We start from the raw sequence: 15,199 nt of genomic DNA on the forward strand, positions 1-15,199 counted from the left end.
TGATCAGCAGGTATTTATTGAATGTCTACCTAGCTATGCAAGTCAGTGAGCACAGTGATGTGGAGTATACAAAAACACCTGGCCCCGTTTCTGTTGTACAGCTGGGGAGAAAACATGTAGTCACATGGTAAGTTAACTAATGAATCAATATAAGGAAAGTGCCAAGCTGCTGTTCTAAAGAAGACATGCATTCTGGATTCAGAGGATGTTTAGGGAAGGAAGGTTCCCAGAAGGAAGGATGGAAAGAAGGAATTTAGATAAATGGAAGGAAGAGGAAAGGGAAGGTGAATTAGTGTGAGCAGACATGGAAGGAAAGTGGTAGCTATTCTTTTTTTTTTTTGGGCTGCGTTGTGTCTTCGTTGCTGCGTGCGGGCTTTCTCTAGTTGCCGCGAGTGGGGGCTGCTCTTGGTTGCGGTGCGCGGGCTTCTCATCACGGTGGCATCTCTTGCGGAGCACGGTCTCTAGGTGCACAGGCTTCAGTAGTTGTGGCACGCAGGCTCTAGAGCGCAGGCTCAGTAGTTGTGGCACATGGGCTTAGTTGCTCTGCGGCATGTGGGATCTTCCCGGACCAGGGATCGAACCCGTGTGTCCCTTGCATTGGCAGGTGGATTCTCAACCACTGAGCCACCAGGGAAGTCCTCAAAGTTATTCTTGAAGGACTCTGAATACAAATAACTTTAGTTGTAAAGGAACTGTATTCTGCCTGGAATGGCTTAGAATTTGGAATTTTATCCTGTAGGCATTGGGGAGCTGTTAAAAAAGAGTCCATTTACCAGAGAAAGATAATAGAAAACTAATAGAAGTTAATTCTCTATTACATTTTTCTTCACAAAACAAACCACAAGAAGATAAAACAAAACAAAGAGATGGAAGAAGAGAAATACTTGGATTGGGAAGACCAGAAACAAAGTTGACGTGTAAAATTGCTTTCATATCATGATTTTGTGATATCTTTCGGGGGATATAGTATATTAAAAAAAAAAAACTTGATTTGATTTCAGTGTAATGTGAAAACTGTCTTATATAGCACTTTTGGGAGGAAGAGAATGTCAGTGAATAAATAGGATCCTGAAACTTGAGAACAGTTGGGAATGTCTGCCAAGGTTAAAAAAACTGGTGGAAGACTTCCTCATTTACCTGGCCTAATATAGGTCACATTCTAGAGTCTTATTCAGTTGGCCAGTGTCGTAATGGGGTCATTGCTGTTTATATGGTACACATCTTTTTTTTTTTTTTTTTTAGATGGTCCTTGAATCTTTTATTCATTGGTCGGGAATAATTAAGAGGGAGTAGCCTTGGGCACTGTCGGGATGTCAGATGATCTTTGGTTGGAACTATTAAAGTATTAGTTTATGAACACTCAGAAATGGACAGCATACTGGGTAATCATGATTCTGTGATATGCATTTTCTGTTAGGTTAATCTGATTTCATGTAACCTATTGTGTAGTCTGAAGGTACTCTCTGGCATGGCATCCCCTTAAGAACTGTAAAAACACTAGATCTCAGGATGGTTGGGTGAAAACTAGTTATAGAATTGTATCTTGAGAGGAAATTATGAGTAGTGCGTTTCTTTGTACTGGGATAGAACTTAAGTGATATCTGAAGGCAGTATCCGCGTCGAGTGTGTAATATCAAGCATCATATATTAAGCATTTCATCATTGGTCTGCATATTGGAAGAGTTTGATCAATAAATATTTGGGCAACACCAGGTGACAAGGGAGGGATTAGTATTTCAGAATGTTGGTGATGTGGCCAGAAACAAATTAATTGAAGTTGTTAGTGTATTTGTTTTCTGTTCCTGCTGTAACAAATTACCACAAATTTACTGGCTCAAAAAAACAGAGATTTATTATTTTACATTTCTGTAGTGCACAAGTCCTGCACTGGTCTTACTAGGCTAAAATCAAACTGTGGCAGGGCTGGGGTCCTTCTGGAGACTCTAGGAGAGAGTCCATTTCCTTGTCTCTTGCAGTTTCTGGAGACTGCCTAAATTACTTGGCTCCTGGCACCTTTCCTATATCTTCAAAGCCTGCAACATAGCATTTCTCTGACCCTGCTTCTGTTGTCACATCTCTTCCTCTGACACTCTCTTCTGCCCCTTTCTTCAACTTTTAAAGACTCTGTGGTTACGTTGGGCCCATCTGGATAATCCAGGATAATCTCCCCAACTCAAGATACTAATTTAATCACATCTACAAAGTTCCTTTTGACGTGTAAGGTAACATCGTCTGGGGATTAGGATGGGCATTGTTGGGTACTATTATTCTGCCTACCACAGGTAGATTCAGGCCCAGCTCAATTTCAGAAGCTGCTCTAGTGAACTCTCCTTCTCAAAAAAAATCTGACCTTTTGAATCAGTAAGTCTATTTGGGTTGGAAAAATTTGCTAACATAAAGAAAGAAATAACTCCTGGTAAGTGACAAAAGAGGAAGTTGATGTACAAAAAGGCATAATTTTAGAATGAGTTAATAGTATAATTAAAAGTTTTTATTAAGTGTCTCTGATGCTCTGCTGGGACCTGTACTAGTCTTAGACAGACAAAACCCCTACCATTCAGCTCATGAGGAAACTTCTAATATGGTATCAGAAGTATATCCTTCTGGTAAGGTAGCCTTCTGATATGCTTAGCCGTGGCTAGACTTTTACAAAAGTACCAGATCTTGTTTCAGGGTCTTTAACTTTAGAAGAATTTGGAAATCTTGAGGAAATTTTAAATTTATTGAAAACCTAAACTGTGTCCAGGCATTATTCTAAGTGCTTTACAGTCATTATATCATTTATTCATCACAGTAACTCTGCAAAATAGGTAGTTGCATTCCTAAGAGTCAGGACTCTAATTGTAAGTGACCCCCACCTCCCCCCTCCGAAAAAAAAGAAGAATTGGGAGAGTATGTTGGCTTATGTAGCCAAAATGCCAGAAAGCTGTGGCCGGAGCTAACATCATAAAAGACTGGAACCTGGAGCCCGAATGATATCAGGACACTCGTTCCTCCTCTTCTCCGCTTCTGTTTATAGATTGCTTTCATTCTTGCTAGAGAATTTGTACCTAGAGTGTAAATTCTGCTGATAGAGGCAGATCTCCAGTGACAGATGCATAGTAGATGTTTAGTTGATACGTGTTGAATAAATGACCTCCTTTTCTGCAGAACAGGATGGGGTGGAGGGTGGGGAATATTGCTCAGCCTTATTATTCATTGTTTAAAGAACAGTGGAAATGGCTCTTCCTTACCAGTTCCATTTTAGTGAATCCTGGTGAAGGACCCTGGCTATATTGTGCAATCTCTGTTACTAGGGGCTTTTTGATTGGCAGCCTCTACAAGAACCACATGGTTTGAAGGAGGCTTTCCCAGAACAAGCGGTGATGCTCTGGGTAAACAGCACAAATGGCCACAATATTTCATCTTACAGATGTAGAAATAGAGGGGCTCAGAAAGGGTAGACAAATTGACCAAGGTCATAGATAGGAATTGGTAAACCCCGATTCAAATATGGTTTTAATTGACTCTTTGGTTTATGTTCTTTCCAGTTTGCCGCCACATCACACACTAACAGGAGCTCGGTGAAGTGAAGGTTGGAAATGAAGTAGGGTAGCATGGCAGGATGATGTTATTTTTTCAGAGAATGCTTGATTTCTTGAAACTTCTTCAGTGCGGTGTTGGTGTTCACAGATGCTGAGCTATTCTGAGAACCTTTCATTAACTCCAGATAGAAGATATAAAAAGAACCAGGAAAAACTTGTTTTCCTTTCTGAGTTATTTTGGGGACACAAATGTGAAGAATGAAACATTTTAGGTTATTGAATCATTTAAAGTTTTTGTTCTTGTTATGTGGTCTTTTCCACTATTTAAAAAAATGTGTAAGGATAAAACTTTACTCTACTCAGGAAACACTGAATGTGAATTTGTGCATGCTTGCAAACATTCCTTGACTAATTGAAATCATTTTTGCTAAGTGGTACAAATAAGAGTGAACTTTATTAAGAAGTAATTTGTCATGAGCCAATTCAGTCTTCTTTGAAGAAGGGCTTGTAAACGCTAATATTGCTCCTGCCTTTGGCTCATTGCAAAAGGAGAAGTACATTTAGTACCCGAGATTGGAAAGATGCTTTCAAATGTTGCCAGTTACAGAGTGCCCTCAGTTATGTCTTCTAGGAATGTAGTTGATAGCATGTGTTTGTAGGACAGAGCGTTAGGGTCTGTCTTCTGCAACATGTGAAAGGAATTAGTCTGTTTGGTAATGTACCAAATGTACTAGCTAGAAAAGTTGGTTTCATCTCTTGAAAAATCGGTCTTCATGAGTCTGCATGTCTTTCTTATGCATAGTAGATATTCATTTTTTAAAATATGATAAAAAGAAATATTGAAGGAAGTGAAATTCATTTTAAGTGTACTAAAAAAATGACCCTAATCAGATAAAATTGTTAGTGAGTTTTGGGCATGTTATTTTATTTTTTAACTTATTATTGTTTTTAAATGTTCCTTAAACTCACCAGCATACAGATGTGAGCAGGCACTCTTCCCACACTCACATTGTATCATGAGTGCATGTTTTTTTTTTTTTTAATAAATTTATTTATTTTAGGCTGCGTTGGGCCTTCGTTGCAGGTGGGCTTTCTCTAGTTGTGGCGAGCGGGGGCTACTCTTCATCGCGGTGCACGTGCTTCTCGTAGCAGTGGCTTCTCTTGTTGTGAAGCACAGGCCCTAGAGCGCATGGGCTTCAGCAGTTGTGGCGTGTGGGCTCAGTAGTTGTGGCTCGCGGGCTCTAGAGCACAGGCTCAGTAGTTGTGGTGCACGGGCTTAATTGCTCCGCAGCGTGTGGGATCTTCCTGGACCAGGGCTCGAACCCGCGTCCCCTGCATTGGCAGGCGGATTCTTAACCTCTGCGCCACCAGGGAAGTCCCTGGGCATGTTATTTTAAAAAGAACAATAACAACAACTAATTCTCAACTCCCTTTAAAAAAATTAATTCTTTCAGTGGCTCGGAGGTTGTCAGCCTTTTTTTCTGCCTTCACTTCAGTAAGGAATAAGAGTAAGAGAAGTTCGTTTGGTGGGGAAGTTTGGTGGTGGTGGTGATTATGCCCTCTGTGGGCAGTATGTAGTTTGAAAAAGCTTTCTACTGAGAATTACTGCTAGTTGTTGGGTACTGTGGAAAACACCTAGTCTAGAAAACAAAATGACCTTTTTTTTTATTATCATCATTACTATGGCATTGTTTCTATTTTCGTATGTTTGCTTCTTTATTCTAAACAGGAAGAGCTAAGTGATGGACTTTTTAAAGTTTGGTTACTTGTAGCCTAATTATAACACAAACTAAAAACATTTAAGGGCAGATTTAATCGTTAAACTTACAATTTTTTTCCCCAAAAATATTTTTAGTTTTCTAGAAATTTTGCAGACAGCTGTTTTCTAGACAGCTTTTTAAGTAAACCAGATTATCTCTTTCTTTTTGATATGGTATTATATCATTTAGAGCTGTGAAAAATACAAAAAAATTGCATACATTTTTTTCAGTTTTCCCTGAAAATGTCTGTTTGTCTTTAACTAGCCTTCTTTCTAGAACTCTCTAGTCAGCTGTAGAATTATTTTATCCTGGCATCACTGTTGTCTCCCTGAATAGATCTGAACCTTTAGATTTGCTAGTGTCCTGTTAAGTGACTAGCTATCCATTCTGCGCCCTCTGTGTCTGCACTAAGTTCCCTTAGAGGTCTATGGCCTTGTATGGATGACAGTGACAAAACTAGACTATATGCTTATCTTCAAGGAGAACTGGAGATATGCTCGGGTTTGGGAATGTGAAGAAGGGGTTAATTGCAGCTTTTGGCACCAGTTACCCTCTTGTTCTTAGGTACATAAATCTAGTTGGTACCAGGTCTAGTGGCTGAGCTTGCCCCAAGTCTGTCACTATCACCAGACTTAGGACTTCGGGTGGTGGACCACTTCCTAGCCTCCTGAGTCAGATGTTCCTCCTTTGTGCTCCCATAGAAACCCTCCCTGCATGTCATAGCCCATACCCTAGGATTGATTTCTGTTTGCCTGTAGTCAGATGATTGAGTGAAGAATCAGTTTCCACAGAAGTCTGACCCAGTAACTCTTTGGAATGTCCAGTTGAGGAAATCTAAATGATAAATATTTTTTCTTTTTTGAAAAGAGATCATCATTCAGTTCATCATGATCTGAGCCCAAAAAACAGAACAAAACAAACAAAAACTTGCTTGGATTGACCAAATACAGTTATTAAAAGTAAACATGGACAGTGAACCAGACAATGAAAATGTGGAACAGAGCCTCTGTGCCAAGACTACTGATGAAGAACTGAATAAGTCTTTCAATCTGGAAGCTTCACTTTCAAAATTCTCCTACATAGATCTGGACAAGGAACTGGAGTTCAAAAATGATCTGGTAAAAATTCAGCTTTTGTCAGGTTTGATGTTTAACCAAAATGTTGGTTAGAGTGTAGTTTATGATCCAAAGACTCTAAATATATCATTTTTTGCATAGATTAATAGGCATCTATATACCGTTTTATGCGATAATATTACTCTTCATTTGTATACCTCATTACAGTTTATGAAACACTTTAATACATCTTCTCATTTGAGCTTCACAACACTGATACTCCATTTTGTGGGGGAAGAAACTGAAGTGCATCTATGTTGAATGATGTCTCAATATCATAGAGCTAGTGGTAGGTTTAGAATTCTTGTGCAGTGATTTTTTTCCTCATTGGTTTGATATTAATAGGTTTTTGTGGCCATGAGACTATTTAATGACAAGTTGTTTGACCTAATCATCCACCACCATAATTTATGAAATACTAAGAAATGCAGAGTCAGACCTTTGTGTATTGCTTATGGCTTATGTCTAAACTTAGAAAATTAGGGCTTGTCATAAGAAATGCTGTTTTGTCTTGTTTAAGAAAGCAGATGCCAAAGCCCTCCAACAGAAGCTTTCTGGAAAGGGCTGTCAGGATGGTGGCATCAGTGCATATTTGTCCTTGATAATCACTGAATATGCGGATAGTCTGTAGTCTTTTGACCTGACCCTTTCTATCATAGATTATTGAGTTGGCCGTCTGAGTGAAGAGTTTGGTGCTATGTTTGTCTCTTAATTGATAATGGTTCTAATCAATTAAAACGCCCTCACAGTTATAAGAGGGAAAGCATTATTATGTGAGCATTAATTTCTTTTCTCTATTTAGATTGATGATAAGGAGTTTGATATTCCTCAAGTTGATACTCCTCCAACACTGGAAAGCATACTAAATGAAGTAAGTATATACTAATGATCGCTATCATTTTATGGCATTGATTTGAATACTTCTGGGTTATAGTGTATGTCTCTAGACCTGCATTGTCGAATATGGGAGCCAATAGTCACATGTGACAATTTAAATTTAAATTGATTACAGTTAAATAAAAATTAAAACTTCATTTACTCAGTTATACAGGGCACACTTCAAGTGCTCAATTGTCACATGTGGCTAGTGGCTACTGTAGTGAACAGCATAGATACAGAATATTTCCATTATTGCAAAAAGTTCTGTTGGACATGCTGATCTAGGTTGTGAGCGTCTCAAGGGCAGAAGCTATGTCTTGTTCATCTCTGTGCCCAGTACAATGCCTCATACTTGGTAGATTAAAGAAATGTTTTAGTAAGTGAGTTGAAATACTAAATTCATGACACTTTTGAGATTTGTGTTATGTTTTGATAATGTTATCTCTACCAGTGATATTCAAATAGCTCGTCCTCTGATACAAAAGAGCATCTGCAGCCTTGTAATGCACTTCATCACTGTTCTATATAAAGAAAATGAAGCCTCCATAGTTTATCTTGTGAATACCATCTCTATTAAAAAGGTTTTTAGAGTTATGAAATGATGTTCCTGTCTGAATTAGCAGATCATAAAGGCTTTATAAAGGAACTCTGTGAAAGTACATGTTGGTGAAGTGTGCCAGTTTTTTTGTACCCTGCATCTGCTGACAATTCTTCAACTCAGTCTTCTTGATCTTTTAAAAACTTGCTTAAGACTCCCATTGGAGGCTTTAGCTTCTAATTTGAGAAAGATTTTTTAAAATCTATTTCAGATACATAGTTGTGTTTTCGAAAAGATAATGATTCAAAGCTTCCTCAATAGAAATGCCCACTGACCCCATAGGTCTGAGTGGGTTGGGCCCTGGTCTTTATTACTTCTTTATCTATACTTGCAAACTACTTTCTCAGTGAATTGTATCTTTTATTTTTCTTTTATTTCTTTTTTTAAAAATATCAACTTGATGTCGCTGTTTCTTTGAATGTATTTTAACTTCAGAAATGTTATGTATGATCTGTGTTAATAAGACTTAAGCGTTTTTAATTTTGACAAAGAAGGCTTTGGTCAATGAAAGAATATCCTGTTACAGTGATATTTATTTATTGCTTCCTAGTATAGAGGAAATCTTTCATTTAGTGATGAAGAGATTAATTTTAGTCAGTTTGGATAACATGGTCTTAATCACATATTATTTCAGTTACTAAGTGAGGAATAAAAATAATCTTAGAGGACTGTGTACAAAGCCCTATTTGTACATCTTTATATAATAATGGCAAAGAAAATAATGCTCATGAATGAGACTGTAGTTCATAATGAAGGAAAACTGTCTTTGCAATATTTACTTACCTACTAGTAACAGTAAGTATAGTCATTAGTGGTTTACTGAGACGATAATACTGTTATCATCCTCAATAGTAATTTGGGTGCCTTGTGTATTTGGGTCATAGTGTTAGATGCTGGGATTATAAAGTGCTGCATGACAGTCTCTGACTTTGAGAGAGAAATAGGACTGGAAATTGGCCAGCTTTCACACCACCAGGGAGCGAGGCAAGGGAATAAGTGAAAGTAAAAATAATTTAAGTTGTAGAATGTTATGAAGAGAAAAAGGGGGAAGAAGTATTAAAGAAAATGATTTTAAGAAAGAAAAAAAAGACAGAAGTAGAACGTGTAAATAAATAAGCACTTACTCCAGGATATGTGGGTGCATATATTCTATGAAGTTCGTTAATATCAACCTGACGAGGTGCTAGGAAGAAGTGGACATCCAAGATATTTTACAGAAAGTTAGAGATGGCTGAGACATCCTAAATCTCAGAATTTAGGGCATGAAATAATGTTACTAGGCCTTGTCATCCTTTGAAACTATGCTACTTCTGAGGTTTTTAATTTTGAAATTTTGTTCTCTAATCCTAACAGTCCACCCCCTACCCCCACGTTCTCTTACCTCCATTAAACCTGCTCCTTGACCTCCTCAGGACCAAGTCTCTTGATCCTTCTTAGTCTCCCAGTCTCTGAGAGTAGCCCTGGCTTCACTTCAGTTCTACTGTTGGATTGTGCAGCCAGAAATTTCTTTTGAACTTTTAATTGAGGTACAACATACATATAGAAAAAGTGCACAGGTCGTAAGTGTACTGCTTGGTGAATTTTCACAAACAGAATGCTCTGTGTAACCAGAGTCCAGATGAAGAAATAAAACATTACTAGCACCCCAGAAGCTCCTCTTGTGCTCCTTCAGTACCCAACCCGGATAATCACTATCCTGACTTCTACCGGCATTGACTGCCTTGGCTGCTTTGAACTTCATATAAATGGAATTGTACAGTATGTGCTTTTGTGCATCTGACTTATTTCCCTCAATATTGTGTTTTTAGATTTATTCATATTTTTGCTGCATGCAATTGTTCATCCATTCCCATTGTTGTATAAAACTCTTTATGTTATATACCATTATTTATTCATTCAACTGTTTATGGGCAGTTTTATAGTTTCTGGTTTCTGGCTGCTATGAAAAGTGCTGCTGTGAATATTCTTATTCATATCTTTAGATATATACACACATGTGTACACATACATGCACACACACTCACACACACATTTCTGTTGGGTATGTACCTAAGAGTAGAATTGCTAGGTCATCAGGTATGGGCATGTTCGGCTTTGGTTGATACTGCCACAGGTTTCTCAAAGTGGTTGTGATAATATATACTTCCTTCAGCAATATATGGAAGTTCTGGTTACCATATCCTCATCAACTTTTGAATTTTTCTCTCTTTGTCACTTTAGCCATTCATACTTGTAGGTGTGTAGTGGTATCACATCATAGTTTTAATCTGAATTTTCCAGAAGACTGATGAAATTGGGGTACCTTCATATGTTCTGGCCATTTGGATATCTCTTTTGTGAATTGCTTTTTCATGTCTTTTGCCCACTTTCCTACTGAATTGATTTTTTAAAAACTTATTTATAAGAGTTCTTTATATTTGATGGATATAAGCTTTTTATTAGATATATGTATTGCAAATATCTTCTTCCATTCTGTGGGTTACTTTTTCACTATCTTAATGGTGTCTTTTGATGAGCAGAAGTTCTTAGCAGTAGTTCAGCTTATTAAATTTTTCCGTTATGATTAGTTTTTTGGTGCATCCAGTTGAAGAAAATTTTCCAAAGTCATGATGATGCTATCTTATTTTGTTTTAAAATCTTTATTGTTCTGCCTTTCACATTAGATCTGCAATTAATCTGAAATTTTTGTGTGTGATGGTGTGCGGTATGAGGCAGCAACACTTACTGAGCACCATTCTTTTCTGAGGTGTCACTTCTGTTTTAAATCAGGTGATCATATATGTGTGGGTGTGATTTCATGGGTCTTTCTATACTTGCCCCAATAGCACACTCTAATGTCTGAACCTTTATAATAGGTCTTGATATCTAGCAGTTTCAAATCTTCCAGCTTTGTTGTTGTTCTTCAAGATTGCCTTGCTTATTCTTGGTCTTTTTCATTTCCACATAAGTTTGAGAATCACTTTACTAGTTTACACACACACACATACACCCCAGCTGAAGTTTGATAGGCTTGTGTAGATTTTACACATCAATTTGTGAGAATTGATATCTCTACTGTGTAGCTAGTAATTTTAAATTCAGCCTTATTGATACCCTCAATTCTCTTCCTCATTTCCACCGCACCGCCCCCCCCCCCCCCCCCCCCCCCACTTATCCTGTAAGCCCTCAACCCTGGCTTAATTTAGCTAATCTGTTTTCTTTAATTATGTCTCTGGGCTGCTTAAGAAAATCAGATAAGATACTGATTGACTCTCTTGCTTAAGACCTTGGTGCTGCAGTTCTTATTTATGAATTGTTTCTGTTACCTTTCCCTATGGTAGTCCTTCCATTCTTGTACAGCTCTCAAGTAACACAGTAGCTCCTTGCTAACCCTCATCCTGTTCTTAGCAATCTTGTGTGTGGAGATATCTGAAAAACAGTCAGGAATATGGCCTAAACCGCAAGAGAAATGTTGGTACTAAAGATACAGACTTTGGAGTCATTAGCATGACATCATACTTGAAACTATAAGTATGGATTAGCTTGTTCATATAGGAAGTGTGTGAAGTAGGAAGAGACAAGAATATAATCCTGGGGAACAACATCACCTAAAGGTTGGGCTGAGGACAAGTAGAGAACATGACTGATAGAAGAGGCCACATAAGTTGGAGGAGTAGCAAAGAGATGTATTGGAAACCAAGGGAAGAGAAAGTTTCAAGAAGTGGGGCATGGCCAGTAGTGTTAAGTGATGCGTGCAGGACAAGAGCATGCTAACGGAAAATAGGCTGGTGGATTTGACTAGTAACTTCAGCAAGAATAGTAGTCAGTAGCTGGTGATGGGTGGAGAAGATGGAGGTAGTGAGTATGGACTGCTCCGCTCTCTTAAGAATATGAATGGAAATGATAAGGCAGAAGGTAGTCCGGCTGAAAGAGAAGGTAAGATCAGAACTTTTTTCTTTAATGTCTGTTGCCCAGAATCAGCTTGTTCAAAGCTAAACTCATTCTGCTTTATCTGCTATTCTTTTTGCTTTCTTATCTCAGTTAGTAGTATCACCTTTTGCTAGTTGCTCAAGCTGGAAACCTTGGAATCTTCTTTGACTATTTTCTTAACCACCCCCCCAACCCCCCAAAACACACTGTTTAAATGGTAACCAGGAATTTTGGATTTTACCTCAGTAATGTCTCTTTCCTTATTCCTTCTCTTGACCCCTTCTGCTGCATTCCTAGACTGAACTCTCCTCTCTTTCCTTGACATTGCAATAGCCATCTTGCTGGTTCTTATTAGTCTCCCTGCCTGTCTCCCCCTCTACCCCCATCCATCTTCATACTGCCCCATTTATCTTTCTAAAGCATGTTTCCCATCATGTGTACATTTTTTAAAGATCTCAGTTGCCTTCCCACTGCCTATTATATATAGTACATTAATTTATTAAGTAAATGGGTACTGATTATGTGTCAGGCATTGTACTAGGCACTAGGGTTACAGTGGTGGACATATAGGGCCCTCCTGTCACCTAGCTTAATGGAATATAGACTTTTACAATTTGGATCCCACTTATCTTTCTAGGATCACCTCTAACTCCTACTCAAATACTCCATTCATTTTAGACTACTTCCTTTTTCATGGGCAAAATTCATATTTTGAAATCACTGTGTTTGCACATGCTGTTTCCAACCCAGAATGCCTTTCTTCTGTCTGCTTGTCATATTTCTTAAGGTAAACTATCTATAGTCAGGTGGTATTTATTTTCTTCAATTAGCCATTGGCTGTTAGTTAACTAGTAAAGCATCTATACAGGTTTGAATTTTAAGAAATATTTGGCAGCTAACAATAATCTGCATAACTGCTCCTACTTCTTCCAGCTACAAGAAAGAAATTTTTGGAGTGAACTCTTTGTAGGGAGAGATAACTAGAGTTGAAATTTAATTCTGTACTATGCCTCTCTGGTCAACAACAATGCGTGGAAAAGGGGTGAAAAACAGAATAAGTATATGAGTGTTTTGGAGAAACCCATTAACGCCTATTTGACTTATAGAGTATTTGGAATTTTGAATTTATTTATCATGTTTTTCTAATTTAGACTGATGATGAAGATGATTCTTTTGTTCTTGAAGATCCTACATTGTTAAATATTGATACTATTGATTCTCACTCCTATGATACTTCGTCTGTGGCAAGCTCAGATAGTGGCGACAGGACCAACTTAAAAAGGTAAATATCCTTTTATTTTTTTCTTCTTTTTTTAAATTGAAATATAGTTGATTTACAATGTTGTGTTAATTTCTGCTGTACAGCAAAGTGACTCAGTTACACATATATATACATTCTTTTTCATATTCTTTTCCATTATGGTTTATCCCAGGATATTGAATATAGTTCCCTGTGCTCTACAGTAGGACCTGTTTATCCATTCTATATGGAATAGTTTCCATCTACTAACCCCAAACTCCCAGTTCATTCCCTGCCCCCGCCAAGCAACCACAGGTCTGTTCTCTATGTCTGTGAGTCTCTTTCTGTTTCATAGATAGGTTCATTTGTGCCATATTTTAGATTCCACATAAAGGTGATATCATATGGTATTTGTCTTTCTCTTTCTGACTTACTTAGTATTGATAATCTCTGGTTACACCCATGTTGCTGCAAATGGCATTATTTCGTTCTTTTTAATGGCTGAGTAGTATTCCATTGTATATATGTACCACATCTTCTTTATCCATTCATCTGTTGATGAACATTTAGGTTGTTTCCATGTCTTGGCTATTGTGAATAGTGCTGCTATGAACATAGGGGTGCATATATCTTTTTGAATTATAATTTTGTTCAGATATATGCCCAGGAGTGGGATTGCTGGATCATATGGTAATTCTGTTTTTAGTTTTCTGAGGAACCTCCATACTGTTTTCTATAGTGGCTGCACCAGCTTACATTCCCACTAACAGCGTAGGAGGGTTCCCTTTTCTCCATACCCTCTCCAGTATTTGTTATTTGTAGACTTTTTAGTGATGGCTATTCTGACCAGTGCAGGTTGGTATCTCATTGTGGTTTTGACTTGCATTTCTCTAATAATTAGCAATGTTGAGCATCTTTTCATGTGCCTACTGGCCATCTTTATGTCTTCTTTGGAGAAATGTCTATTTAGATCTTCTGCCCATTTTTCAATTGGGTTGTTTGGTTTTTTGTTGTTGTGTTGTATGAGCTGTTTGTATATTTTGGAAATTAAGCCCTTGTTGAGTGCATCATTTGCAAATATTTTCTCCCATTCTTTTCATTTTGTTTATGGTTTCCTTTGCTGTGCAAAAGCTTGTAAGTTTGATTAGGTCCCATTTGTTTACTTTTGTTTTTATTTCTGTTGCCTTGGGAGACTGACCTAAGAAAACACTGGTATGATTTATGTCAGAGAATGTTTTGCCTATATTCTCTTCTAGGAGTTTCATGGTGTCATGTCTTATGTTTAAGTCTTTAAGCCATTTTGAGTTTTTTTTTGTGCATGATGAGAGGATGTGTTCTAACTTCGTTGATTTACATGCACCTGTCCAACTTTGTCAGCACCAATAGCTGAAGAGACTGTCTTTTTCCTGTTTTATATTCTTGCCTCCGTTGTTGAAGATTAATTGACCGTAGGTGTGTGTGTTTATTTCTGGGCTCTCTGGTTAAGCATTCATTTAAATCACACTTGCATACAGTATGGCCTGCTAAAGCTCTGCATAGGAAGTAGAAGGCCCACTCAGGTGGAAATAAAATGCTTGCTAGACCCTGAATATTTAGGCACTGTTGAGGGGAGAGGATAAAAAGGTTGATGACATGACGACTGTCTTCTGTACACCCAGTAGGAAGCTATAATAATAACCAGGGACTCCCAGAAGCAGGAGAGCCCTTAGAGGGTGCACACATCACACCTGGTACAGTGTCTGTGGTGGAAATGTGGGGCTTGGTTTACCTCACCACCTTTGTGTTCCCTCACTCCTCCCTCCACCAGCTTCCTCCTGCTCTCTAGGGACAGCTCCAGTGTTTCTTCATTCCCTTGAAATGGGTTCAGAGGAGAGTCACAAAGATGATTAAAGATTTGGGAAAAGGACTTCTAACCCTATATAACTTCATTTTGGCTGCTTTTCACCTTCCAAATTCTTGGAGAGCACATGAAAAGGAAAGAGAAGTGGAGAAAGCATAATGTAAATACTTTATTGAATTCATGTGTAACTTTAATGTTGATAAGTTGTTGTTGTATTTTTCCTCAGCTTCTTAAATTTTGCCTGTGTCAGTGCTGTCTTCTTTAGGTTGTCAACTCTTGTGGGATAGGGGCCGTGGCTGGATATATTAACCTGTTCATCACTTTCTTCTACAAA

The 15,199-nt window shown here is 38.0% G+C and overlaps 1 protein-coding gene across 6 annotated transcripts in view; it reads left to right on the forward strand.

Moving 5' to 3' along the window:
- The window catches only part of VPS8 (VPS8 subunit of CORVET complex), a 277,646-nt gene that overhangs the window by 3,024 nt on the left and 259,423 nt on the right, over nt 1-15,199 (forward strand). For all 6 annotated transcript variants that reach the window (XM_082461426.1, XM_082461424.1, XM_082461428.1 and 3 more), the window contains exons 2-4: nt 6,152-6,402; nt 7,202-7,270; nt 12,937-13,067. In XM_082461426.1, coding sequence (XP_082317552.1) covers nt 6,250-6,402; nt 7,202-7,270; nt 12,937-13,067 — 353 coding nt within the window. In that variant the 5' untranslated portion in view covers nt 6,152-6,249. The remainder of the gene's footprint in view (nt 1-6,151; nt 6,403-7,201; nt 7,271-12,936; nt 13,068-15,199) is intronic.

Source organism: Balaenoptera physalus (genome assembly GCF_965194825.1).
Source record: "Balaenoptera physalus genome assembly, chromosome: 4".
Taxonomy (NCBI): Eukaryota; Metazoa; Chordata; class Mammalia; order Artiodactyla; family Balaenopteridae; genus Balaenoptera; species Balaenoptera physalus.